The sequence below is a fragment of the Meriones unguiculatus genome, chromosome 3 (genome assembly GCF_030254825.1).
Source record: "Meriones unguiculatus strain TT.TT164.6M chromosome 3, Bangor_MerUng_6.1, whole genome shotgun sequence".
Classification (NCBI taxonomy): domain Eukaryota; kingdom Metazoa; phylum Chordata; class Mammalia; order Rodentia; family Muridae; genus Meriones; species Meriones unguiculatus.
In genome coordinates this window covers 103748754-103775082 of record NC_083351.1, presented here as the reverse complement: position 1 = coordinate 103775082, position 26329 = coordinate 103748754, and the positions used below count along the sequence as shown (strand labels likewise).

The 26329-nt window shown below is 44.6% G+C and overlaps 1 protein-coding gene across 3 annotated transcripts in view; it reads left to right on the top strand.

Annotated features, from left to right (window-relative positions):
• Nucleotides 1–377: 377 nt before the first annotated feature.
• Nucleotides 378–26329, top strand: part of Ankh (ANKH inorganic pyrophosphate transport regulator) — a 139666-nt gene continuing 113714 nt past the window's right edge. For 2 of the 3 annotated variants that reach the window (XM_060380408.1, XM_060380407.1), the window contains exons 1-2: nt 378–808; nt 25955–26049. In XM_060380408.1, the coding sequence (XP_060236391.1) occupies nt 682–808; nt 25955–26049 (222 nt within the window). In that variant the 5' untranslated portion in view covers nt 378–681. The remainder of the gene's footprint in view (nt 809–25954; nt 26050–26329) is intronic. The other variant, XM_021640451.2, reaches the window with a different exon arrangement.

The following is a 26329-nucleotide window of genomic DNA, read 5'->3' as shown; positions in this document are numbered from 1 at the left end:
GCGCCTGGTTTCCAACTCTGGAGACAGCCTTCCGGGGGGGTGCGGGGGCCGCGTGGGGCTGTCAGGGCCGGGTCATCCAGCCCGTGCAGCCGAGAGTCCCCGGCCACCTCCGGGTCCGCGCGCCCGGCTAGGGCAGCGCCGGGTCCCACGCGGGCGCGGACGCGGACCCGAGCGGCTTGCGCGAGCGCAGCGCCCCCGGCGGCCGGGCCGGGCGCAGCGGAGCGGGGAGGCGGCGCCGGGCCGGCCCCCTCCCGGGTCGCCAGCGGTGTCGCGCCTCCGCCCGCCCCTGATTTCCTCCGCGCGGCGGCGGCGGCGGCGGCAGCGGCGGAGGCGCCTCGTGCGCGCGGTTATTTATTTATTTCCGGGCCCAGAGCGCTTATAATGGAGCCGCTGTCAGCAGAAGCTTCTGCTGCCGCTGCCGCCGCCGCCGTCGCCGCCGCCGTCCCTGTCCCTCCTCTCTTTCTCCCCGGCAGATCTTTGTTGTGTGGGAGGGCATCGGGGATGGACTTGAGCTTGCGGCTCTCCTGCTAGAGCAGCCGCGCTTGGAGAGGGCGCCGCCGCCGCCGCCGCCGCCGCCGCCGCCGCGAGCAGCCGCCGCCCCAGGCCCCGCCGGCCGCGGCCTCGGTCCCCGCGCCCTCCGCGCTCCGCGCGCTTCCCAGCACAGTGCCCTCGCGGCGGCAGATGAGTGTGGGGTCAGCCCACGGCGGGGACTATGGTGAAATTCCCGGCGCTCACGCACTACTGGCCCCTGATCCGGTTCCTGGTGCCCCTCGGCATCACCAACATAGCCATCGACTTCGGGGAGCAGGTAAGCCCAGCCGCGCCCGGTGCGCCCTACTCACCCAGCCTCGGCCTTGAACGCCCGGAGCCGGGGGAAGGGGGGTGAGAGGACGGGAGTCACCTGCTCCGAGCCCCCCTTTAACCTGGAACATTTGACATGGCTTTGCAGCTTGTTGAAGGGCGACTTTTGCAGCACCCCATTCCCTACCTCCGCAAATATTGGAGACTTTTCTAGCTTTCTCTGGAATATGGCAAGCGACGGGATGATGGGGGAACTTCACCTATAGAAGGGGGTTTCGTGCTCGGGATGAGTATTATGTAATTTGTGATTATGTAAACCCCAGGCCCAGAACTCCATGTAGTTTCTAGTAACATTGAGTGCTGGCTTTTTACTTGAATACGGTTGGTGGTGATAGTGATGGTGGGAGAATTTGCTTTACAGCGTTTCCAAGTTGATTTCCCATGTACTTCCAATTTTTACATCTCTGCCTGAAGCCTAGACAAGGTTTAGGGGTGCCCTGAAGGTACCTTGCTCAGAGAACCACTGCCTGTCTCTACTTTGGGGTTTCTGCTTCCTTTCTTTTTCCTTCCTTCCTGCCTTTCTTTCTTTTTCTCCCGATCCCTTGGACTGGTAAAGAACAGGAGTGCTTTTTGGTGCTGCCTTCTCGTCCTTGTTTCTTTTTCATGTTATCTCCGTGTGGCGTCATTGCTGATCTGGTGCTGCAGCCTCTCCAGCGGCGGTGAGGCACTGGTACCCACTTTGCCTGTGGGAACTGGTTTTTGTAGGGCTTCCAGGCAGTTGAGGTTGCATCCTAAGGCCCGAGAGAGGACTTGGGGATGGGAGCTGCATCTTTTCAAAAGTCTAAGAGAGACCCACTTTTGCAAATGGACTCACCCCATTCTCTTCGGAGCAGTAGGATAAATACTCTTTTGTTCATTATGGGGTCTGTGTGTTAGGGGATGGAGGCAGGAGTGAGGAGGTCCAGACAGTAGCTGGGTAGGCAGGTGTACCACATCTGTGTAGGAAATGATGATTCATGTGCGAAGGTGAAGAGGCCATAGAGGAGCGAAAGGAAACCGAAGTTTCTGCTTCACATGCCTTGGAGATGATTAAGAAATGCAAGATTATCAAAACATATCATCAGCTTTTAAGCCTCTGACTTGTCAAGAACAAAAGACTAGGGAAGTCATTTAAAATGTTTCTTGGGTAGGTTTTTTTTATGATTATAAACATTAATCAGTGATTTCTTTAGGAACTGTGACAGAACTTTCAGAGTGGAAATTTATATTCCGCTGAAAGGTTTGGCCACAAAGGTGATCACACAGGCAATCACACAGCAAGGGGTGCAGAGCATGTGTGTTAAAGGGTGCCCATTGAGAGACCTGTAAGTCCGTTCTAGCTCCCTGATTCTCTGCATGGACATCATGGACTTCTCTACCATTTTATAGCTTTACAATTGGGGAGGTAATACAGCAGAGTGTCCCAGCAATTACAAAAGCTGTTTTCAGCCAGGCCTTTAATGCCAGCACTGAAGAGTCAAAGGCAGGTGGATCTCTGTGAGTTCAAGGCCAGCCTGGTCAACACAGTGTGACTCTGTCTCAAAAACAAATAAAACCCACAAACCAATCTATTATCATATTTAAAAAATGTTGATAGTCTTGAGAAGTTGGGATAGGGTTAAGTTCTGCACTTAACAAGAAAGTTATCTAGACCAAAATGATAATTTTAAAAATACAATACATAAGCATTATAGCAAAGAATGAGAATATATCTATTTTCACAGAAACTATTTTTGATATGTATATGTATACATATATTTTGATATGTATATGTATACATATGTGTATATATACATATATAATATATATGTATACATATATAATATGTATATGTATACATATTATGTATATTATAATTTTAAATCTCATACCAATTTCTGTGTGATATTTTAAAATGATATTTAAAATAATTATATATATGTGTGTGTGTGTGTGTATTTGTCCTTTTATCCCCATTATTACTGGTTGATAGAATAAGGCATGAATCACTTCCAATCAAGTACATGATTTAAAAAATCATGTTATATTTATGCATGTCTACTTGAGGGGTGAACGACAGGCCTAGACATGGTGAATCTCATGCCCAAAGAAACATAGCTAGTACATGGCAGACCTGAAATTCAGGTCTACAGCCACCTTGGCCCTTGCAGGTTCTAATGGTCAGGCTCCTCCCATCAAGGTTTCACAGTGATCTTTTCTTTTCCCAGTTCTTTTAGATGTTTAGAAATAAGTTCTAGCTTTCCAGATCTTATCCTAGGCCAAAATTTAATCTTAGCTGCTGTATTTTGAACCTTTAGAATTTCACTTATTTAGTGGGACATACAGGAGAGGGGCCCTGTGAAAATCAGAGGGCAACTTGGGGAAGCTGTGCTCCCTCCTCCATCATGTGAGCCCCAGGGATGGAACTCAGGCTGTCAGGCTTGGCACAAGCACCGTTAGCAGCTCAGCCATCTGGCCAGCTCCCACATTCTGAACCTGAAAGTCTCAGTAGATGAAGGGAAATGATAAGAGTGCTCCCAGGAAAGGGAAATTGTAACCCAGAAGTTCATGTTAAAAGAGATGGATCATTCAGATAATTCAGTGGACACAATATTTAATTTTAGTAAGGTTCAGTTAGTCTTTGCTCTAAGACCAAGCTTGAGAAACAGCCAGTACTTCTTAATGAAGCTATTGAAATCAGACTTTACCAAAGAACAATGTAGACTCCTAAGGAAAGAAGCAAAATGCTGGGGTATATTTTCTTTTAGATTGTATTTATTAGTCTGTGTGTGTGTGTGTGTGTGTGTGTGTGTGAGAGAGAGAGAGAGAGAGAGAGAGACAGAGAGACAGAGAGACAGAGAGACAGAGAGACAGAGACAGAGAGAGAGACATGTATGTGTGTGAATGCATACCATGGCACATATGAGGAGGTCAAAGGACAACCATGTGGAGTCACTTCTCTCTTTCTGCCTTTGGGTGGGTCCTGCTACCAGACTTTCAAGGCAAGAACTTTACCCACTGAGCTGCACCCCCTCACACACCTTCCCTTCAGGGTATATTTTAAACAGCATGTTTCTTTTATGCTCCCTGCAAGTCTGTTTGGTCCTAGCTACAGAGTCCCCGATTTTCGTGAAACCAGGCACACCAAGTGTCAGGGTTTCTGTTGCTGTGATGAAACACCATGACCAAAAGCAAATAAGGGAGGAAAGGGTTGATTTGGTTTACACTTCCACGTTGTAGTCCATCACTGAGAAAAATCAGGACAGGAACCCAAACAAGGCAGGAGCAGATGCGGAGGCTGTGGTGGGTGCTGCTTACTGGCTTGTTCAGCTGCTTTCAGCTGCTTTCAGGGCCACCTGTCCTGGAGTGGCCCAACCTGCAGTGCACTGGGTCCTCCCACATCAGTCAGTAATTAAGACAATGCCCTACAGGCTTTCCTGCAGCCCCATCTTAGGGAGGCATTGTCTTAATTGAGGTTCCCTCCTCTCAGATGACTATATATTGTGTTAGGTTCACAAAAAAATACCCAGATGGTATAGCAAGTTATGTAGAATAAATAACTATATCGAAAGATACTTAATAATACTTAAAATGTTAAGGGCAACTTGAGTAAAGAGTGTTACAGCATTTATTTGTATGTTTGTTTGTTTGTTTGTTTTGGTTTTTCAAAACAAAATTTTTCTGTATAGACCAGGCTGGCCTTAAACTCACAGATTTCCACCTGCCTCTGAGTGCTGGGATTAAAGGTGTGCACAAATGTTATAGCATTCTTAAGATGAAATTTGTTCTACCTAGTGCCAGATAGTCCTCACATGATAAGAGACACCCTTCCCCCGACCAAAGACAGGAGTTTGCTATGTAGCCCAGTCTAGACTTAAACTCTGGATCCTCCTGCCTCAGACTCCTAAGCTGTGAGACTAGAGGTATGTGCTCTATGCCAAGCAGATATTTCAAATGGCTCAAAAGGAGGCACTGAGTTTGGTCGAGTTCAGTGTCATCATCCTCACATGATGAGCCGCCTGAGGTAGGTGCTGGGAACTGGACTCTGGTCCTCTGGAAGAGCAGGGTATGTTCTGTATTGCTTGTCCACGTCCCCAGTCGCACAGCCCAGCACTTCTTTAAAAAGTGCTTCAAAATAGAGAAAGAAACCCAGAATTATGCTTCTGTTAAGTTAAGGTTGTGTTGAATTATCAGTGTCATAAATGAAGGAGGGGAGAATGAAAGGGCCAGGAAAAAAGTAAGTTGTGGTTGCTTGAATGAAAATGACCCCACAGTCTCACTGGGACTGGCACTATTAGGAAGTGTGGTTTTGTTGGAAGAGGTGTGGCATTGTTGGAGGAAGTATATCACTGGAGGTGGGCTTTGAGGTCTCAGATGCTCAAGCCAGGCCCAGGGTGGCATTCTCTTTACATCCAGATGTAGAACTCACAGCTCCTTCTCCAGCACTATGTCTGTCTGCATGCCACCGTGCTTCCCACCATGACAATAGTGGACTAAAACTCTGAACTTGGCCTGCCCCAGCTAAGTGTTTTCCATTATAAGAGTTTTTGCAGTCATGTTTTTGCAGTGTTCTATCTTTCTAACATACATCTTCATTTCTTTGCAAAATAGAATTTTTCCATTATAACCAAGAAGTATAGGTATAGAAAGGGTAAGAATGAGTGTGTACCTGATGTCTTGCTTGGAAAGGGTTCTTCCTTCATTCAGGGTCACTATGCTGAGCCATGCAGGGTCCTCATGGGTGGGTTTCCCTGATGTCATGATCTGCTAACTTTTGGGGACACCATCAAAGTGCTTAAAAAACCAAGTGTCAATTCCAAGCTAAATTTCTAGCAGACAATAGGTGAGACAGTATACCCTTTCAATCTGTTCTGTGTTGGTGAGATAAATTTCAATGTAATTTTTTTTCTAATTATAAAAGCAGTTTATGGCCAGGTGCTATAGGGCATGCCTAGAGTCCACACTCAGAAAGCTGGGTCACATCATGAGAATGTGTCTCAATTCATAAAATGTAAAATATATTAGTTGTTAAAGTTTGGAAGCAGGAGGTAGGAGGATGGTACTTTTAATTCCACTATGAAGAGAAATGTTTAATGAGTTGGCACAGAAGCTTTTTCCCCAAATAATTTAAATGTATGTATGGGGTTGGGGCTGGAGCTCAGTGGCAGACTGACTAACTGTATAGACCACTTAAAGGCCCTGGGTTCAATCCTCAGTTCTACCACCACTACTGCACAAAAAAACCAAAACAAAAAAACAGAAAGAAAGAAAGAAAGAAAGAAAGAAAGAAAGAAAGAAAGAAAGAAAGAAAGAAAGAAAACAAACTAAACAGAAGCCCTAACAGTGTTAAGTATAGCTTTAAATGGCAGCATAATACTTCATTTTACTTACAACTTGTCTCTTAGCTGAGTGTTACCCTGTTGTTTAAACATTACAGTTTCTTGTTGTGTCATTTTGCAACAAAGTTTCAGTGGACACCTCTGTTTGGCAACTGCGTACTGCACTCTGTCTAAGGCCCCGGGCTCTATGCCTGGCATGCTTCTGTGCCTATTTCAGTGTGCCACTCTTACGTACAAAATGAGGTCACACTTTTCTTACAGCCCATATTTAGTCAAGGACAGTGTGGCCTCCACAGTGTTCTTCATCACTGAGCTCCTGTGCTTCCACTTCTCCTCAGCAGTACATCAGCATTAAAGTGCTTCTCCAGGTTACTTGGGAAAGCAGGTGGTTTGGGGAGCCGCAAAAGTGTAATCCTGAGGTTGGTTGGTCTAAGTGCTCTGGTGAGCAGCTTAAAGGGTACTTTGTCGGTTCGCTTCTTTCCCAGCCTGTCCTTCATACATGCAGATCATATCTACACCTCTTCGTAATAATAAATAGAGTCCTTAACAGTGGTTTTGTGGTATAGAGTGTAATATCATTTACAGTATGGGAAAACTGGTGAGATGGGGCATACTCAGCTGTGTATTAGTGGTAATTTGGTTTTCATTCTTCCCACTCTCTGTTGTTTGGTGTGGGGTGATGGCAGTGGTCATGTTGTCATGGGGGTATAGTGGGGTGATAGAGGTGGACACAGTGTGGTGGTGGGGTGTGGATGCTTAACTCCTTCACTGTCGTATGTGAGCTGGAGACAATAAACCCTGAAAAATTCCCAGTACATACCATGATATACCTTATACCTTCTACCAGATATACCTTATCTATAGGTAAGTCATTAGGAGCTCATTAAAAAAAGAAAAAAAAAAGACTCAAGTGTTCTTGTAAGTGCCTGTGATGTCCAGGTGTACTTGGGAGTAACTGTGGCTACTAGTTACCTTGGAGATTAAAGAAAGGCTTACTTTCATCAGTGTTATCTGGACACAAGTGTCCCATACCAGTGAATTTTCCTAACAACTGAAGCTTGTCCTTTTAAGGACAAAATATTTTCTTTTTTAAAATATAAAAATGAGTCTAGTTGAACAACATATGTCTATATTGTCTATTTCTCCACCTTATGGAATGTAGTTTGCAAAATATATTGCAATCTATTGGCAGCCTGTGAATGTCTTGTGCTAGGCAGTCAAGGTTGCCCATTGCCCTTGACAGTGACATTCAAAATCTCCACAACATCATACCAACCAATAGGAATTGACTCTGAGCTTTGGAGGCCCTTGGATATATGATAGAGCTTTCTTTCCTTCTTTTTTTCTTTCTTTCTTTCTTTCTTTCTTTCTTTCTTTCTTTCTTTCTTCCTTTCTTTCTTTCTCTCTTTCTTTTCTTAATTTTAAGTTATGTATCTGCTTTCATTGTTTTTCACCAGACATTTGGTAACTGACATTTATGCAGTGTGCCTATCCAACCTTTTTAAGAACAGTGACAAAATGCAATTAAAATAGCCAACTTGTCAATTTTTCTTTTTAATTTTCTGGCTTGGGTGTTGTTGTAAAGAAAAAAAAGTTGGGCTCTATAATGTTTGTTATTTGCCCCATGATTATCACAGCAGTATTATTTAGCCCACTATCACAAATGATAAGACACAGACACCTGTTAGATTTATAATTGCCTTATTTACCTTGGGCTGGGCAGATATTTCACTTATACTGTCTCAATATCCTCACCATCTATCTCCCAGCCCCCATCCAATGCCAGCCTCCTTAATCCTCCTCATCTGGTCTACCTTCCAACCATAATCCCATGGTACTTGTATTCTTCATCTGGGCTTTTCCATGCCATTATTGGAATCCTTTCTCCAGTCCACTTGATTTCTTCTCCAAGCAAATCTATCGTGGTGTTCTCCTTCCTCCTCTCTTCCTGTCCGTCTGTCTCCCATGATTCTCTCTTGAACCCAAAAGCCTGGGAAACCTTATCCATGCCTACCCCATTCTGCCATGCCCAGGTATAGGCTATTTAGTCAACCAATCAGATATAATAACTTAGGAAGGCTTACCATAAAAAGGAGAGGGGTAACCAGATCTTGAGGGCCAGTAACACACATCAGACCAACCTCCAACACTTGGGTCTGGTCTGTGTTCAGGAAACCAAAATTCATTAGACTGACAGGCAAAATAAAGAATGAATAACATGTTTTCTTTTGTTCATTTTGTTTTTATCTCTAAAGAGATCTAAAGTCATTGTCAGTGAAGTAATTTTTTTTTTCTTTATGTTTGGTTCTTTCAGAGCAAACAATGTATTTTGATCATATTTATCTCCCTCATGCCAACTAGATACATTGTTCCATCCCTATCCACGCAACTTTGTTTCTGCCCCTCCCCTTTTAAGTTTATGAACCCAGCAAGTGCAGTTTGTGCTACTCATACCTTTTATATGTGTGGCCTTACACTGGAGAGTGGTCAAACCATCATGGGGTCACATTCTTAAAGAAATTGATTCTCTCTCCGCATCTGTCAACTTCCTTGGCTTTCTGTCTCCATGCTGGAATTTTGTCTGGCCTGAGCTTTCCCAGGTCTTACATATATGGTCTTTTAACTACATTGATTTCATGTGTGCAAATGCCCTGCTGTGTCCAGAAAACAGTTTCCTTTCAGTCATCCATTGCCTCAGACTCTGAGACACTCTTTCTCCCTCTTCCTGATCTCTGGAAGGAGTATAATATAGATGTTACTTTGAGAGCTGAGCATTACAGTTTCTTGTTTTATGCACCTTGAATAGTTTTGGGTCTTTGTGTGGATTACCATTTACTACAAAAGAAAGTTTCTCCAATGATGATTGAAAGATGCATTAATCTATAGGTAAGTCATTAGGAATCAGTTTAATACACTATGTATATTTAGCAGAGTAAAAGTATTCTCCCCCGGTGTCTACGGCCTATCTAGACACCGTTTCTTGGCCTGATAATGGTGCCAAGTATGAGTTTCATCTTGTAGAGTGGGACTTAAATCCAATCAGAAAGCGGTTGGCTCTATGACATTCATGCCACTGTTGTACCAGTGGGCATGTCTTGCCAGGTTGGTCATTGATACAACTCATAGGTTTCACAGCTGGGTAAGATGGATAATACATTTTCTCCCCCAAGGAGTGTGGATAGCACCTCCCAGCACTGTGAAAGCTAGCCAGTAGGAATAAAGCCTGATCTCTCTGTGTTCAATGACTCAAAGGTGTGGTATCTTCAGCAGTTGGGTCATACTTTCAAGTTCTGGCGAATAACAAGGGCACTGTAATGTTTGGGAGTCTGTGGGACCTCACTGGCCAACAACTCCAAAGGAGGTAACCATTCCAAGAACTAGGCTTTTCATTTCTTATTCTGTGATGTCTAGAAGGAGCATTGTTGAGCCTTTATATAGGGTAACTCCATTTAAACTCTGAGTGTATGTATGTATTAGAAAATTTATATAGTAGTAGACTTTTTAAAATATCTGTAATGTTAGCTGTTCCTCCCCATATTCCATCATCTCTCTTGCCATTCTATCTGCCTCTATTAAACTCTTCCCTTCCTGTACCATTAATCCCCTTTAGCCCTTTATACCACTGTGGCTTATTTCTCCTTTTTGAAAGCCTCCATATAATTCCTTAGTTATTTTCTGAACTTTGTGCATATTCTAAATGCAATACACATACCTGAAGATTCCTAAAGGATTCCAAAAGCACAGTAGAAGAACAAAAATTAGCCTGGTGGTGGTGGTGCTGGTGCTGGTGCTGGTGGAGGCGGTACCTGCCTTTAATCCTAGCACTTGGGAACCAGGGCAGAGGCAGGTGGATATGTGAGTTTGAGGTCAGCCTGCTCTATGAAGCAAGTTCCGGAACAGCCAGGACTCTGCTACACTAAGAAACCCTGTCTTGAAACAAACAAACAAACAAACAAATAAACAGAAGCCTTTAAAAAAGCAAGCAAACAAAAAGAAGAACAGTTAATAAATGGAACCTCAGGGAGCTAAAAGGCTTATGTACATTAAAAGACACCATCATTTAAGTGATGAGGCAACATACAGGATGGGAAAAGTACCCTTACCAGCTATACATCTGACAGAGGGCTACTATCTAAAATATACAGTAAGTTTTTTTAAAACTGAGCATCAAAAACAAAAGCAAAGAACCCAATTTAAAAATGGGGCACAGAAGGGGACAGGGAGTTCTTAACACAAAATACAAATGGCAGATAAACATGTAAAAAGAAATTAAACATCTCTAGCCATCAGGGAAATTAGATTGAAAGTACTTTCAGATTTCATCTTATCCCAATCAGAACGCCCAAGAACGGCCAAAACAAGTGATCACAAATTCTGGCATGGGTGTGGGAAAAGAGGAATACATACTCACTGCTGCTGGGGGTCGGTGCAGCATGGAAATCAGTGTGGCGGTTTCTCTAGAAGTAGGTTTGTCTCGGCCATATACCCAAAGAGCTCCATATCCTACTCTAGAGATATGCTTATCTATATTCATTGATCCTCTAATCACAGTAGCTATTAAATAGAAACAGCCTACATGTCCATCAACTAATGACTGGACAGTGAAAGTACGGCACATTTACAAAACATAATATTATTCAGCTGTTATGGAGACCAAAATTATGAAATTCACAGTCATTCTGAAGTAGATGACCCAGACCCAGAAAGACATAATTGTATGTTTTCTCTCATCTGTGGATGTTAGCCTTGAGTATTCAAGGACATGATCTTACAAGATAATAAAGTATTGCTATATTTGAAAAAAAAAACCCTCCATCAACTTGCTTGGATCCTGTTTAAGAAAATACACATGAGCAGCGAGATGGAGCATCAGGCACATGCGCACACATGTGGACACACACACACACCCCTAAAATAAAATAAATGAAAGAAAATCCATATGAAGGGAGTGCCTTTGCAGCGCCTGTCTGACTGGGCATCACAGCTTACTCCAGCTCATGCTGCACAGGCAGGCAGCCTGGGTAATTACAGCTGAGCAGTAATCTGGCGTTGGCAAAGAAACAGCAAGATGTTTGTATGCCGTTCTCACCAGGACAAGGCAGCAGCCCCTTGCCTCTTCTTTCTAAGTGCTCTTGTCATCAAAGCGGGCAGCTCTGGATTCCAGAGGTAAAGACAGGGAACCGGAAGGGTAAAGACAGGCGTCAGACCAAGCCTTGAAAAGCCTAGGCTCGGTTTGATTTGTTTTTTGCTACTCTCAAGGCTCTGGGAGCATTTTGTTTCTAGTCCAACTACCAAACTCCACAGAGATACCGTGAGAGAAGATGAGCTGAAAAGGACAGTGGCAGCATTTAAGAGTTATCTCGCTCAAGTAACAAGGTTTCTGCCTTCTCACTGGGTGTGGCTGCTGCTTCATGCCAAAATTGATTTTGAAGTTTGTCTTGAGAAGAAAAAATAACTTGACCATTTGTCAGCGTGGAGGGCTTGTTTATCTTACGGCCTGTACATCCCGATCAGGAGTTGGTACAGGGTCCGTGGGGATAGCTGACGGGTCTGTTTCTTGGAAGAAACAGCTCATGGAATGTAGGACTTAGGGCCCTTAGTGGATATTAGATTTTTCTTGGTTTGTAGGTCTTTTTAAAATTTAGTTTCAATTTATATATTCACTTTATGTCCTGATCATAGCCCCCTCCTTCCTCTCCTCCCGGCTCCTCTCTCCCACCCTCTTCCTCCTTGCCCCCTCCCATTCTCTTCAGAAAAGGGGAGCCCTCCTCCCCACCACAAACTCACTCCTGTACATCAAGTAGCATCAGGACTGAGCTCACCCTCAACCACCGAAGCCAGGCAAGACAGCTTGGTTAGGCAAAGTGATCGAAAGTAGGTAACAGAATACATGTCAGAGACAGCACCTGCTCACTTACTAGGGCACCCACATGAAAATCAAACTTCCCGTTGGTTACATGTGTGTATGGGGCCTAGGTCCAGTCCATACATGCTCTTTGGTTGGTGCTTCCATCGCTATATAACCCCATGGGTTTAGGTAGTTCACTCTGTTGGTTTCACTCTTGTGGTGTTCTTGTCCCCTCTGGGTCCTTCTGTCCTCCCCCTCCTCCACTTTTCCACAGGACTCTCCAAGTTTTTAATTATTTTTGGTTTTTGTTTTTTTTTTTTTTTGAGATGGGATTTCTACCATGCTGTCCCGGAACTCACATGCTTCCTGCCACATCCTCCCCAGTACTCTGATCACAGGCATGCACCAGTACACTCAGCTCTGAGTTTTAATTTTTTTTGTTTAATAATATTTTCATTGGTTGTGACATCTTGGGTCCTGTTCAGTAAGAATCTGCAGTCTACTCACCCGCATGGGCTGACTTCACTGTCCCCTGGGCCGACAAAGGGTGCACACCCTTATCACACAACACAGATGTGAGGCTCCACCCACACAGCGCTTGGCTATCACCACACCCACACTGAGATGGGGTGGGGGCCTGAGGAGGTGTGTGGGGATCAGGAGTTGTGAAGAGTGGGAATCCTAGATTGGAGGTTCCAAAGGTATCTAGAAAAAAAAATGTAACTGGGACACAAAATTGGAATTATGAGCAGACGACAGAAGGTCTGGTGGGAGAAGATTTTCCCTAGAAGCAAAAGGAAGCAAGCATGGGAGGGCAGAAGTCATTGTTGTGATTGTAGTGTTGAGAATGTGAGGGACCCAAAGAACAGTGTTTTTGTCCTGAGGTTTCAGATTCTCGGAGCCATGGGAGCTATTCTGCAGGAAAGCTGACTGCCTGTGGGTCTTCAACTTGAATGATGGTGTGTCTCCTTTGTAGCAGGAAGCTCTCTATATGCCCTGCTTTTCTGAAATAGAACGGTGAGCCAGGGAAGCATGCGAGGCCCTGGCTGTCATCTTCTCTGTTTGCTTTAGACTGTGAGCCCCTGGGTCCTGCAGTGTGGTGGAGAATTTACATAGCAAAACCAAAACAAAACAAAACAAAAAAAACAAAAAACAAACAACAACAACAAAAACCGTTCTGACTGAGGAGCGATGCAAGTAGTTTAGCAGGAAACTCATCATGACTAGGTGTGGTCTAAACATAATGCACAGAATAGAGTCATGTTGCCATGATTAAAAGGAGAGAGCTAACATTACCACTTCATGCTTTTAGATACATCCAATGCCAGCCTTGGTAAGGGCCAAGGTATCGTTGCCTTCACTTCAGACCTCCCAGCCATCATTTTGCCTTAGGACCTTCCGGGGACCTTGTTCTTGTGATGGCCTCAGCCTCAGCATTGCATCACCAGGAACAGCTGTCCTGGAGCTCGACCTGCAACAAGGCACACCTGGTTTGTGCTCCCAGGTGGAGGAGTGGCGTGCTCTAGACTACCAGCGAGCCTGGGTAGGTGTTGCAGCAGTGTGGATGGCCAGCCCACAGCGTCCTGAGCGGATTTCCTAAGCAAAGTGGCGCTTCCACAGTGAAGGGAAAGGGTGAAGGCAGCAGGAAGCATCTCCTGCTGAACTGCAGAATCCTCTTTGTTTTTCAGGAGTTCTTCCTCTCCGCCTTCTTTCAGAGGGGTTTCTCCTCTTTTAGAAAGGGACATGTAATTTACACACATGAGACATTTACAGCTCTTAAGCATGTAACTCCACAGTTTGACAAAGGGCAAATGCATGCTTGTGTACCTTCCACAGCCATGAGGATCCAGAACAATCCTGTCTGCTGGGAAGGTTCCTTGGTGCCTCTGCTGACCGCCTGCACTGGAGACAGCTTCTGTTCTGGTTCCTATATTGGTCACTGTAATTGCTCATGCAATTGACATATGTCTTCAGTCCCTGAGTGACTAAGTTTGGAGCTACTCATTTATGAAAATATGTGCCATCATTTAAATATGTGGCTTAAATTTTAAATGTATTTTCAAAGTGAATATAAAATATGGTGTACATAGGTTTCTGTTGTATTATGTGAAATAAAATGTGCCAAACACAAAAATAATTGTGTGATTCCACTAATAAGAGACATCTACACTAGGCACAGTGATAGACATAGGGTATAGACTGATGGCCAAAGGAGGTGGGGATTGGACCTGCTTGTCTGGTAGAGTGTAGAATTTCAACATGAGGTGTTAAAAAAAAGTCTGGAAATTGATCCCGGTGCTGGCTATCCAATGTGAATCTATTCTACCTTACTGGTGTGCATGTTTTAATGCATAAATGTTTATCCCTTTTTTTCCTCAGTTAAAACATTTAAGTAATCACCATGAACTAGTAGGAAAGTCTGTATTTGAAGATCTCCCTTTAAAATTACATGTGGTTCTTTTATCGTCCTCTCGGAAGTCCTCTTAATTATAAAAGAAGGAAAAGGCTGGGTATGGTGGCATGGCGGGGGGGGGGGGGCGGCGGCGGCGTGAATGCCAGCGCTTGGGAGTCAGCAGCAGGCAGGAGGGTGTCTGAGCTCTGCCTCCCCACCCCTGCTTCCCATTCCCCATCTTCACAGGGAACCAGGGCTGCACAGTGAGACCTGTCCCCAGAAGGATGACAAGCACAAAAGACAAGCGTCAAACAGAAAATAAGAGTGTTAGGACGCTCACCCCCAGATCTGTCCTTTCTGTGTACATGCTCATCTGTTCTCTATACATATGCTTCAGGGGAAAAAATGTGGCATTTTCCAACTTTCTATGATAGCTTACTCTACTAGATCTAAACATTCATTTGAAGTCTGAGGGCTGGCGCGTCTGGCCTTCAGTCACGTGGACATGCCGCAGTGTCTTTAGCCTCTCCTCGGTGGCTACATTGATTCTGTTTTGCCCCTGTTACTGGTAATGCTATGAAAACCTTTCTTTGTGTAGAAATCCTTGTGTATGTTGATTATGTCTTTGGTCACATGTATGTGTAATGTGTGTGCAAGGCCTCTGCAGATGCCACACTTCCCTGTGGAAAGTTGCTTCTGTTTCTCTTGGGAACTACTCTGTTCCTGGCATAGAGTGAGGGTTTCCCACCTGGGAGCTGTTTCATGGCCTGTGACTTTTACATTGATATTCTGCATTTTAGTTGTCAAACCACGTGGTCTTGATCTCCATGGTTTCTTTTATTAAAAGCACTTTAAAATGCTAGTTGATTAAGGGTGTAGTATTACTTTAAAACCAATTCTGAATTTTCCTTTTTCAGTTTTGGACCTTAGGCTAGGTGTCAGTGCCAGAAAGTGAGGATTGTGTTGGTTTTTCTGGCAAAATTACCAAAGTTTGGCCTCCGTGTGAGGACATTGGAGAGAGACAGGAAAATATGGAGCCTTTGCCCTGAGTAAGGAGCATGAAGAGTCCCACTGTCCCTGCCCCAAGAGGAATGGGTGAACACATGTGGCCTGTGGGTCTTCTGGCCTGTGCAGTTCCTTGGGAGAGTGCTGTTGGTGACTTACTAGAGAAATGCAAGCGTAATATTTAGAGGAAATGGAAAAGGGAACATGTCCTCTTTCCTACTGTGAAGACTGTAGCTTCTAGTTTTCCTGAGCTTGCCTCTATTGTAGGCTAGAAAAGGAGGGAAGGGAAGAGGGGAAACAGAAAGGGTTCCACGTTGATGACGCAGATGCGACTACTGTCCCTGTGGATTGTTCTCCCTTCTCTGAGTAGTGGAACAAGTGGACGCAAACAGTCACGTTGCCTAGGAACAGCACAGACTCCTGGGAGCCAGGACACCAGGTTTGGCTCCTGTTTTTGTACTCACTAAGTCTGTGACCTTGAGACATGAACTTGGTGTCCCTGACTTGACCTTTCCCACTGTGAAGTAGTGGGGACAGGGAGGGAATATGGCTTTCTTTGGGGGAGTGCAGAATGAACACATGAATCCAGAAGTGCTTTGAAAAGTAGGAAATGTTACATGTATGGAATGCAGTCTTGCCTGTTGGCTGTGCTTATCTTTGCAGATGATTCTTTTCCTTGTGTCCATCCACTGATTCCCATTGAGAAGATTTCTTAAACTAGAGCTAAGGGTACAGGAAAACATGCAAACGGCAGGTGCTTGGAACATTTGGATATTATGGCATGTTGGCCCTTTTTCCCCAACCTTGTGGAAAAGCATTTAAGACTGGATTTTCTCATCTGTGTGTATGTTTTAATTTTGTTACTAGAATTTGTGTAATATGATTTTTTTGGATATGTCAGTTGAATTCAATTTTCTTTTCATGTGAAGCTACTGTCTGACACAGGATTGGGGATGGTAGTTACCATAAGCACCAACCCCTTCAATGATCTTCACATACAAATCATATCAAGCATTTCTGAATTTCATTAACAGTCATGGCAGGACCACACCAGAGTGCTTTGAGACAATATATGGTGGCTGCTTAATGAGCTAGAAGTTGTGGCTGGTTTCCCCCGGCACTTGATAATGTTATTTTGGAGTGTTCTTGTTATTGGATGGAGACTCAGAAGCATAGTGGCCGAAAGAGTTTCTTGGATACTCATGATGTCCCAGGTAAAGATCTAGTTAATGGTAACAATGAGACAGCTGTATGATGGTCCCAGATAGAGCAGGAGGATCTCTGGAGCCTAGGAGATCAAGGCCAGCCTGGACAACATAGAGAGGCCTGGTTTCCATAAAGGGGGTTGGGGAAAGCCAGGAAGAAGCCTGAAGCAACCTAGTAGAATGCCTTCAGATGATAGAATCTGGGCTGAGAAAGGGCAGGGAAGGGTGGGTGGGACCTGGAATCCTGTAGAAGGAGCCCTAGCTCCATCCCTGGAGGCAGTGTGGCCTCAGTTCATGCTGACACCTGGAGGGAGTGGAAATTCTTTTGGAATGCAACATTCCAACTGAAGAATGACACACACCTTTCCTGGGTTTGGGGCTGGGCCTGCAGGAAGTGAGGGTGGCTGGACTGGCCAGGGCACACGTTTGGACTTGACCCTGAGCCCTATGGAACAAAAAAGGGTGTAGTGTGCTTGCATATGCATATTTGACATATAATTTTGATTTCCCTGTAGCTGATGAATGGGGTGAACAAAGTAGGAAGCTACTGTGGATACCACCAATTAGGTGGCTGTAGCCTTGTTGGGCTCAGAGTGGCCAAAGAGGCTGGAGGAGAAGGCAGTCTAAATTCAGATGGACATGACCACAGCTCTGGCTTGAGCTAAGTGAGGATAAAGAGTTCTGTTCTGGGGCTCAGTGCATAGTCAGTTGCTACCAAGCCTGATGACCTAAACTTAATCCCTGGACCCCCATGGTGGAAAGAGAGAACCAACTCCAGAAAGTTATGCTCTGACCTACACACACACACACACACACACACACACACACAGTTAAATAAGATGTTTTATAAAAAGGTTCTCTTCTAGCCATTATTAATTTATTAATAGATATTGAGACTATTTTAAATTGCTTGACTGAAAGAATACAAATTATAAATGAATGGTAGATGCTCTAAGCTTTCTCTCTGTCACACACAGACACACACACGCATGCATACACACACAAGCACTCAAGCACTCCACTACATTCTTCATAAATGTAAATGTGATCTTTTTAGAGGTCCTTTCACTTAACTGCAAACGCTATGAATATTCATTTATTCCTTTAAAATGTAAAAATGCTTTTTCATGATACACTCAGTTCCCAGCCATTTGCCTTAATGAAATAATGATATGGAAGGGCTGAAACTATTTGTGACTATTTGACTTGGGGCTGCATTAGGACTTTGGAGCTCGGTGACAGCAGAGAGATACCATCTGGAGTTAAGCTCAGTGTAGCTACTTATCTGTCTTTCTGTAATCTAGATGCTTGTGTAAGCCGACGCAGGTGGACCAGCCTTGGCAGGTACCCTTCTATATTTATTTGTTTGTATTATTTGCACCTTACGTTCTGGTTGTGATCATAAAAATCGTTTAGAACACATCTCCCCCCAATCCCCGTAAAAATGGTACTATAAATTGTGGCTAGGTTTTGCTTCCTTCTTTTCTTTTCGAAACATTGTATAGCTCTGGCTGGCCTGGAACCCACAGAGTTCCACCAAGGACTAAAGGCTTGTGCCTCCATGCCTAGCCGCGTGACTAGGTCTCTAAGCCACTCTGCCATGGTTGTATATTGTCACTATTAAAGCTCAGCATGGAAGGTAGCACATACCTATGGTCCCGGCACCAAGGAGCCTGACACACAAGGATCAAAAGTGCTTGGCTGTCCTAGGGTGTACAATGCAGTGAGAAATACTAGAAACTCCACACTGTCAAAAAAAATGTTGAAAAAAGCAGTGTTGCTGAAAAAAAAAAGTTTGCCTTGTCCTTCTGAACCTAGACAACTAGTTTGATTATAATAGAGGAGAGTGATGGCAGTCTGGGGAGCTAGTTGGTGCCAAGGGCCATGGAGATAGTATTAATTTAAAATCAGAATGTCTTCTTGATGCATGGGACTCACAGTTGTGACAATAATCATTTCAAAGCCTCATAATTGAGAAGTGAGTGGGAGGCAGCCTCCTAGGGGACAGCTTGACACAGACTTGAAGCCAGGAGGATTCTGTGACATGGACCTCCTGGGGTGGAACTGATTGGGAACCTGGGATGAACTATGCTGGGTGAGCTATGGCTTCTGCAAGATGCTGTAGAATTGCCCCCCTGGGGCATCTTGCTTGGGTTGCTGGGGTGCAGAGAGAGCAGGGCAAAAGGAAGGAATGTGCCATTTGCTGGGGGAGAGCACGTTGTTTTGGAGAGATCACAGCTCCCTGCCTATAACCTGCTGACAGTTTTTGGATGGGCACATTTTCTGATGCTGGGGTCACAATGAAGAACATTTAAGATTTTTTTTTTAAGTTAGATTTATATGTTTTATTTTACACGAGAGTACATGTATGTACTGCATGTCTGTGCTTGGTGCCCATGGAGGTCAGGAGAGGACATCAGATTCCCTGGAACTGGAGTTAATGGATGGCCATGAGCCACCATGTGGACGCTGAAAAAGAGCCAGGTCCTCTGCAAGAGCAGCAAGCGCCCTCACTGCTGAGCCGTCTCTCCCCCACTTGAGACGTTTTAAATGCTGAACATAAATCTCATTTCTTAGAGAGACGCTTTCTCTGACAACCCCTGTCAGTAGCTACTTGGACTTTAACAGTCATATCCTCTGCTCTGTAATTCACTCTGACCTAGCCCTGTCCTACATGCCCAGCAGATTTTCCAGGTCCCCGACACGTTCATATCGTGTTTCCTTTTCCTCAGTTAGTCCTCAGGGGGCACTCAGTTCTATTTTTATTATGTTGCTACTGTGTTTTTACTGAGAGTACATTTAAAATTGCCTATTTGTAACTTTTGATTTAGGCTTACCTGCACCTTTAACTTGCTATTTCCTTGCAAAATAATGCAAAAAGCACTATTTATAGCAAGAGATTCATGAGGTACTAGTAAGCTGAGCAAAAGAAAATATTTTCTATAATTAGAACACACCATTTAATAAAAGGGTGATCTTTAATATACATCTATATTTTTGAGACTCAATAGTGTCATCTACAGTGTAAGACAGGTTTGCAACTGCAGCACAGAAAACAACTACGGGCTATATTGGTGTGCTTCTGTAATCCCAGCACTCATAAGGCTAAAGGTGAGAATTGTAAGTTTGAGACCAAGTTGGACTTCAGAATGCGCCTCAGGCTAGCCAGAGATACTGAGAGCCAACACTGTCTTAAAAACAAACAAACAAATGGGGGGGAAGCAAATATTTAATGATTTCCCTGCCTCCTTTAATTTCAGATGAAATGAAGTTTTTGTATTGCTGTTTTGTTTTCTTTGAGACAACGTCTCATGTAGCCTAGCTATCCTCAAACTTACTCTCCAGCTCAGGATGACTTTGAACTCTCAATGATCTTCCTGGTGTGTGTCACCTTCCACATCAGAGGGTATGCAGCATTATTTCAGTATGTGACAAAATGTGAATTGGGCTTTCTCAACTGGCACTTAATCTTTATAGGCCACTTCTGCTTTTCGGAGCACATTCTCATTGCCCTACCTAGGGGTAGAGTGATGTCCCTGGAGCATGCACCTGACTGAATTTTCCTCCTCTAAGACAAGAACATCTCCTTTCACCCTGCTTGGTGCTGCCCGGCAGGGCTCGCCTTGGACTGTGGAGGAGTCTGAAGACCTGTGCCAATGGTATAGGGACCTGACTTAGTTATCTAAGGGTCATTCAAGCTAGCCTCTTCTCCCTCTGGGTGCCTAAGTCTCCTTCCATTCCCTTTTCAGGATCATGTACCATCACAATGGAGGAGGTGAGTGAGGCTCCCTGTCACCATTAAGGCACATGCTACCCCCAGAACCACGCTGGATTCAGCATCACTGAGGGCTCTGCCCCTCCCCAACCTGTCCCCAAACATTCCTAACATGTGGCTCTGACTTGTGCTCCACCATCTCTCTCTGCCCCATCTCTATCCTCTCCTAAATTAACGTGGGCACAGTTTCCCTCTGATACACAGTGTACCACTTTCTTAAAATGTAACCATAGTGTGAAAAGAAAAAGATGGTGTGGGCTCTCTGGACTTTAATTGGCTGTGGTTCCTGGCACAATGCAGTTCCCTTGCTTTTCAGCACCTTCTCATAAGTTAAGTCTGTTTTAAAGGTTCTTTTTTTTTTTTCTTTTTCTGCCAAGCATTCATTAGTTTCAGATTGAGTTGCCCTGGTTGCCACTGGGATGAATTCCTTTCCTCTCCTCAGGCAGCCAGCTCTAGAGGAGGCAGAGGAGGAGTCACATTGACCCCACCCCACCCTCTCGGGAAGTGCTGCAGTGCTGCTGTCTTGGACCATCTAGCAGTACCTCCTTCATCTTCCCATGATCCCCTAGGGCAGGCTGCTGTGTGACGTTGCCTGCTGTCTCCATGATCACAGAGGTTTTCTTCTTCCATAGAGCTCTGCACACAGTAGGAACTTCACATGAGTGTGCATAAGTTAAAGAGTGAAGGAAATTGTGGAAGTGTTTGGTGAAGATATAAATTTTGTTGAGGTTAGTGTAGACACATCTACCTCTGTCAGACAGAGCATGCTTTTCTCTGTGAATGGAGGGTCAGTGAACCAAGTTTGTTAGATGTTTCCCTAAACAAACACACAGTCACCCCGGTAACCTCGGCGTGCAAGGTAAGCTTAGGGTGTATGTCAGGAAAATGGAGGCTGCTTTGAGGTAGAAGCTAATACAAGCAGATGGGCTACGTTGCGGGACATGTAGGCTTGGCATCTGCTTCTACTGTGCAGTGAAAACAGCTGTCTTACGAAGCCCTTCTGCAGCAGGCATGCAACTCACTGTGTCTAACTGTGTAGCCCAGGTCGACCTTGAATTGGCCTCAGCCTTTTGAGGTGGCTGGTTACAAATGTGGACACCATACTTGGTTTGGAATCAGCTGCATTGTCGTGTTCAGTGAGGAGGTTTTTCTCATTAGACAGAGCCCATGTATTGTGAGGCGTTTTCTCTTGAGGGAGCAGAGACAGTACAAGTTGTCAGTCCCAGGCGGTCAATTGTAGGGAAGCAAGATAGGAGGTGGGAATGGGTGTGAACAAGGCTCACACACAGTATTCCTTCTTGGGGCTCACCTTCCCTCTCCCATATCTAATATGTACCTTAATAAATGGTAGTGATTTTCTATGCAAGTAATGTGGTCATTTTTGGGCAGTCTGTGTGTGGGTGACATTGGAGGGACAATGTCCCTTTTGGTGTGAGGATCATGACTATTTTCTCACTATTACACAAAAAGAGAGAGTGTGGTCAGAAATAGAACCAGAGTGCCCTCCCTCTCCTGAATTCAAAAGAGGTGATGAAAGAGAAATATGTCTGGGACTCACCTGTAGGTAGATCTGACAGAAGAATTTGGATACACTGAACTGTGGCTGCGGAGCAGGTGCAAGTTTCAGGGGAAAGGGGCAGGAATAGGTGTGGTGTGTTTGAATACACAGCTCTGATTTGTAAACTAAAGCTCTCTTCCCCCTCCCTCACGATCATGATCCCTACACGTTTGGGACTGTTTTAAAAGCAAATGTTTCCTTACAGAGATTATTAAATCATTGGTTACACAACCTTGGCAGCATTTTGGTGGTTTTCTTTTGTTTGAGGTTGCCGTTAGTTTGAACTAAAGTATTTACAGAGGGCTTGAAATAGGCTAGATTATGTTAGACAAGGACTGTCATGCAAAAACCGAGACCTTAGAAAGGGAAGCAGGGATTTGCCCTGAAGGTGGTAGTGGGACTTCTAAACTGACCCTGAAACCCCTCCGGGAGAGAGCACAGTGGGCTGGGCTTCTGGTGGCTCCGAATCCACAGTTGCATGTCTTTGCGTTTTCCCGCACCTCATGTATGTGCTGCCGTTTTTCTGGGAGTAGACAACACAGAGGCATGAAGACACTTTTCTTTCTTCTTCTCCTGTTTGAGGGTCTGGGGATGTGTGCTCTGGCCATTTGTGGAGAAGTGGTAGAGAGGCTGGGGGAGGGAATGCATGCATCCAGTGTTCTTTCAACAGGCTGTGTTCTTCATAATACAGGGTTCCCTTATCAGTAACTATTACTGCTTATTGCAAAAAGGTACAGAAGTGACAAAGATTTTCTTCTTTCTAGAACACAGCGATAAACCTAAAAATTGAATAAAAACCCTTGCTAGGTTTTCTACTGTTAATTTCCCAGTCTCATAATGAATGGTGGCTGTCTGAAAGCATATGTTCCTTACATTTTGAGAAGAAAGATCTCTTTATCCTAAGATTGTCAGACTCTTCCAGCCTGCATGCTTTGGAAGCCTGGGCGGCATGGGATCTGAAGGATCAGCCCTGCTCGGAGCCAGCTCATGGAAGGACCCAGGAAGCCCTCGATGCTTGCTTGCCTCTGTCTGCTCTTTGCTCTGTGAGCTCGCTCCTAGCCTTTGCTGAAGGTGGCAGGTCCCTGAGGACCCAAGGGTAGTTTTTTCTTCTGCAGCCAGGTATCAGTCGCATATCGCTGGCCTCCACTACAAAGGAGTCTCTGTCAGAACCAGCCACGGCCTTGTCTCCCCTTATCTTCCCCACGTTTTTGTGACTAGCCACCTATTCATTCTTTTGGAGGCTTACTTCTTTGCCTCAGTGTGGATGGGAGCTCCACCTTGAGTAGATAATTGGCTTCCTTTCTGTCTGGGCAAACGGCACAGTGCTGATGAAAACGGGCTTACCATAGGCGACCTGTAAGACTATAGCCAAAACCAAAGGCTTCACTTCATTTTTAGCAGTTCTTCTCATCAGGTGTCAGGGGTGTGTGCAAGTGTGTGTGTGTGTGTGTGTGTGTGTGTGTGTGTGTGTTCTTTCTCTTAAGTTATTAGTGTTGGATAATATGTCTCTGGTAGAAATTACCCAAAACAATAATCAGTTGGCTACCTGAGCCTTTCCTGTTTACCCTCGAGCTACCATCCCTTTGCCCACACAGAAACAATCGAAAGGCTGGAGACATTGCCTAGTAGTAAAAGGCGTTGGCCCTACCTAGACTCATTTTCAGCAAGGAAGGAAGAGAGGGAGGTAGGGAGGGAAGTAGGGAAGGAGTGGCAGAGGGATGGAGAGAGGGAGAAAGAAATCTTTTTAAAAATTGAGGGAATAAAAATTGCATGAAACTGACTGTTTAATAAATCCTCAGGTCCTTGTCCTTATATTTGCTACTGGTTGTTGCTCTCTCCTCATGCTGAAGAGTGTGATTGTAGACATTACTGCTTCCTTTCCACTCTCTGTAGAGTGATGGGGAACTCACACACAGTTAGAAATACTGTCTCGCACCTTGAATGTTATTTTGTGTGTGTGTTTTGTTTTTGAGGAAGGCTCTTATGGACCCCTGGATAACTGCGCTTGCTGTGTAACTGGGACTGACTTTAAACTCCCAGTCTTCCCACTTCTGCATCCCAAGTTCTGGAATTACAGGAGAGTACCAACAGGCCCAGCTGGGAGTAGTATTCTTAGACATTTGTGTGACAGACTTTAAATTTTTTAAGAAATCATAACCATCATCCTTATATCATGGCAATCTGCCTTAAGCATGCTTACTGAAAGATATTCTACTAACACCCAGCTGTATTTAGAAAGCGGGAGTTTTACTAGATGGTCTTAGTGAGCAGCTGTGTACAAAGGACTGTAAGGACAAGGTTTGCAGTGTCATGTAGAAATCACCTTTACCATACCGTAGGTAACTGGATCTCTCCTGTCTCTGTGTTTCTGTGGTCGCTGATAGTCCCTGGCGCTCAGCAGGGGAGGAGCCTGTAGTCAGACTGACTCTGTAGTGTCCCTGGAAGATCTGCGGTGTTGTAAGGCATCATAGTGAAGGCAAGTGGACAAAAATCTCACTATAGACCCTCACGAAGGCTTTTCCTTGACACACAACCTGAACAAAGCTGATTTGTTTACTTTGTACTGTCTTCACTTCGTGTCCTTTCTTAGTGTTTACAGTAAGCCAGGCAGCCAGGCGTGGTGGTGTACACCTTTAATCCCAGCACCCGGAAGGAAGAGGCAGATCTTTGTAAGTTCAAGGTCAGCCTGGTCTAGTTAGTGTGTTCCAGAACAGATAGGGCTAAGTAGTGGGACCCTGTCTCAAAAACTCAAAGGAGACTCTAGCCAGCAGTGATGGCTTCACCCTTAGCACAGTAGAGTTTCAGGTACAAGTAGATGGAAAAAGAAACCTCAGACTTACTCTCTCATCTGAACTGAACTTTTCCACTTCTGTTTGTTACCAAGGTAACAATCCAGGGAGTCACTGGGAGACATGCTTCTATTGATACTGTTAATCTGGATGCTAAGTGGTCAGATAGCTTGCTGAAGTCTTTGAAAGTTGAGTTGCAGACAAAGGGCTTTTTTTTTTAGTGGCTGCCTTTCATTCTCCTTTCCCCTCCTTGTTCACTTAGGTAAATAGGAGTTGAGTTGCATGAAGAAATCGATAATATGATACATGGGTAAGAATTTTCTCCTCCTGGGGGAAATATTTTTAAGGAGAAAACTGGTTCCAAACACAATGGCTCCTGTCTTCCCTGGAAGATGTTCCCAGAAACAGAGAAACAGAACTTTCTGAAGCAAAGGCAAAGAGCTTGATCTTTGCCTTTAAAAAGGAGATGGGGACTGAGGCGGTACAGCCTTCAGACTCAAGCATGAAAACTCCTTGAAGTCTGAGGCATGTGTCTCCAAGTCCTGAGACAGCAAGGTCCTACCACCATGAAACAAAAGGCAAAAAGGACATATCTGTAAGCCACTACCTGTGTCTAGATGGGACAGTTCACATTTGTGACTGGAAATGGAGGAATCGAAGGTTGCCTTTGAGCGCTACTGTTTCTCAGGATCTCTGAGCTGTACCCAAAACAGAGGAAGCATCTCCAAGGAGCCAGTCCGCAGCATAAAAGAGCTAGAAATAGCAGTAGTCTTCCTGGATATGAAAGACTTCTGAACCGGAACTTTGTTTCTTCTAAGCTGGTGGCCAAGAAACTAGGGAAGAGGACTGAAGTCCTGTTGCATTGCTTGAAACTCATCTTTGGCCCAATGTAAATTCAGAGAAACCTGGAAAGCAGAATGTAGTTGTGCTTTTTTAAACCAAGCAAAGCCTGTTTGCTTATTGTATTGGAAGAATGGCTATTTGAGAGGTGCATAAGACTCGGGGTTTCCTAAGGTTGCCAACAAGGGTGTATTTAAAAATTAAGAAGACTTTAGGCTACCCCTGCCTTCAGGGGAATCAGGGCAATGGCTGCTCTGCAGTGTGAGGCAGATCCCTGCCACCCAGATAACAAAACCATCCTCCACTCTGAATGAGAACTTGACTCCAGGAGAGATCTGTGGGTGTCTCAAGTACACTCTGCTCCTTCTCTCTATCTTTTCTTAGACTTGAAGACAACGGAAACAGAAGACACAGTGTCCATTCCAAAAGTTCACAGCCGTGTGTCTGAAGTCATTCATAATTGTGCTTGCATTTCTTTAGTAAGTGATGCATGCCTTGTGAGTCATCTGTCAGGGCTCCATTATTGGAACCCTTGACCTACCCGTGCCACACCTTTGTTGTTCTTTGTGTGTCTCTTTGGTGGGATTTTATTTTCTTCGTTTTGATTTTGAGGCAGGGTCTTATTCTGTCGCTGCGGCTGAACTAGAACTCTCTACATAGACCATGGTGGCCTCAGACTCACAGAGATCTGCCTGCCTCTGCACCCCAAGTACCTGAATTAAAGGCATTGTTTGTTACTTTCTGTTTATTTGGGGTGCA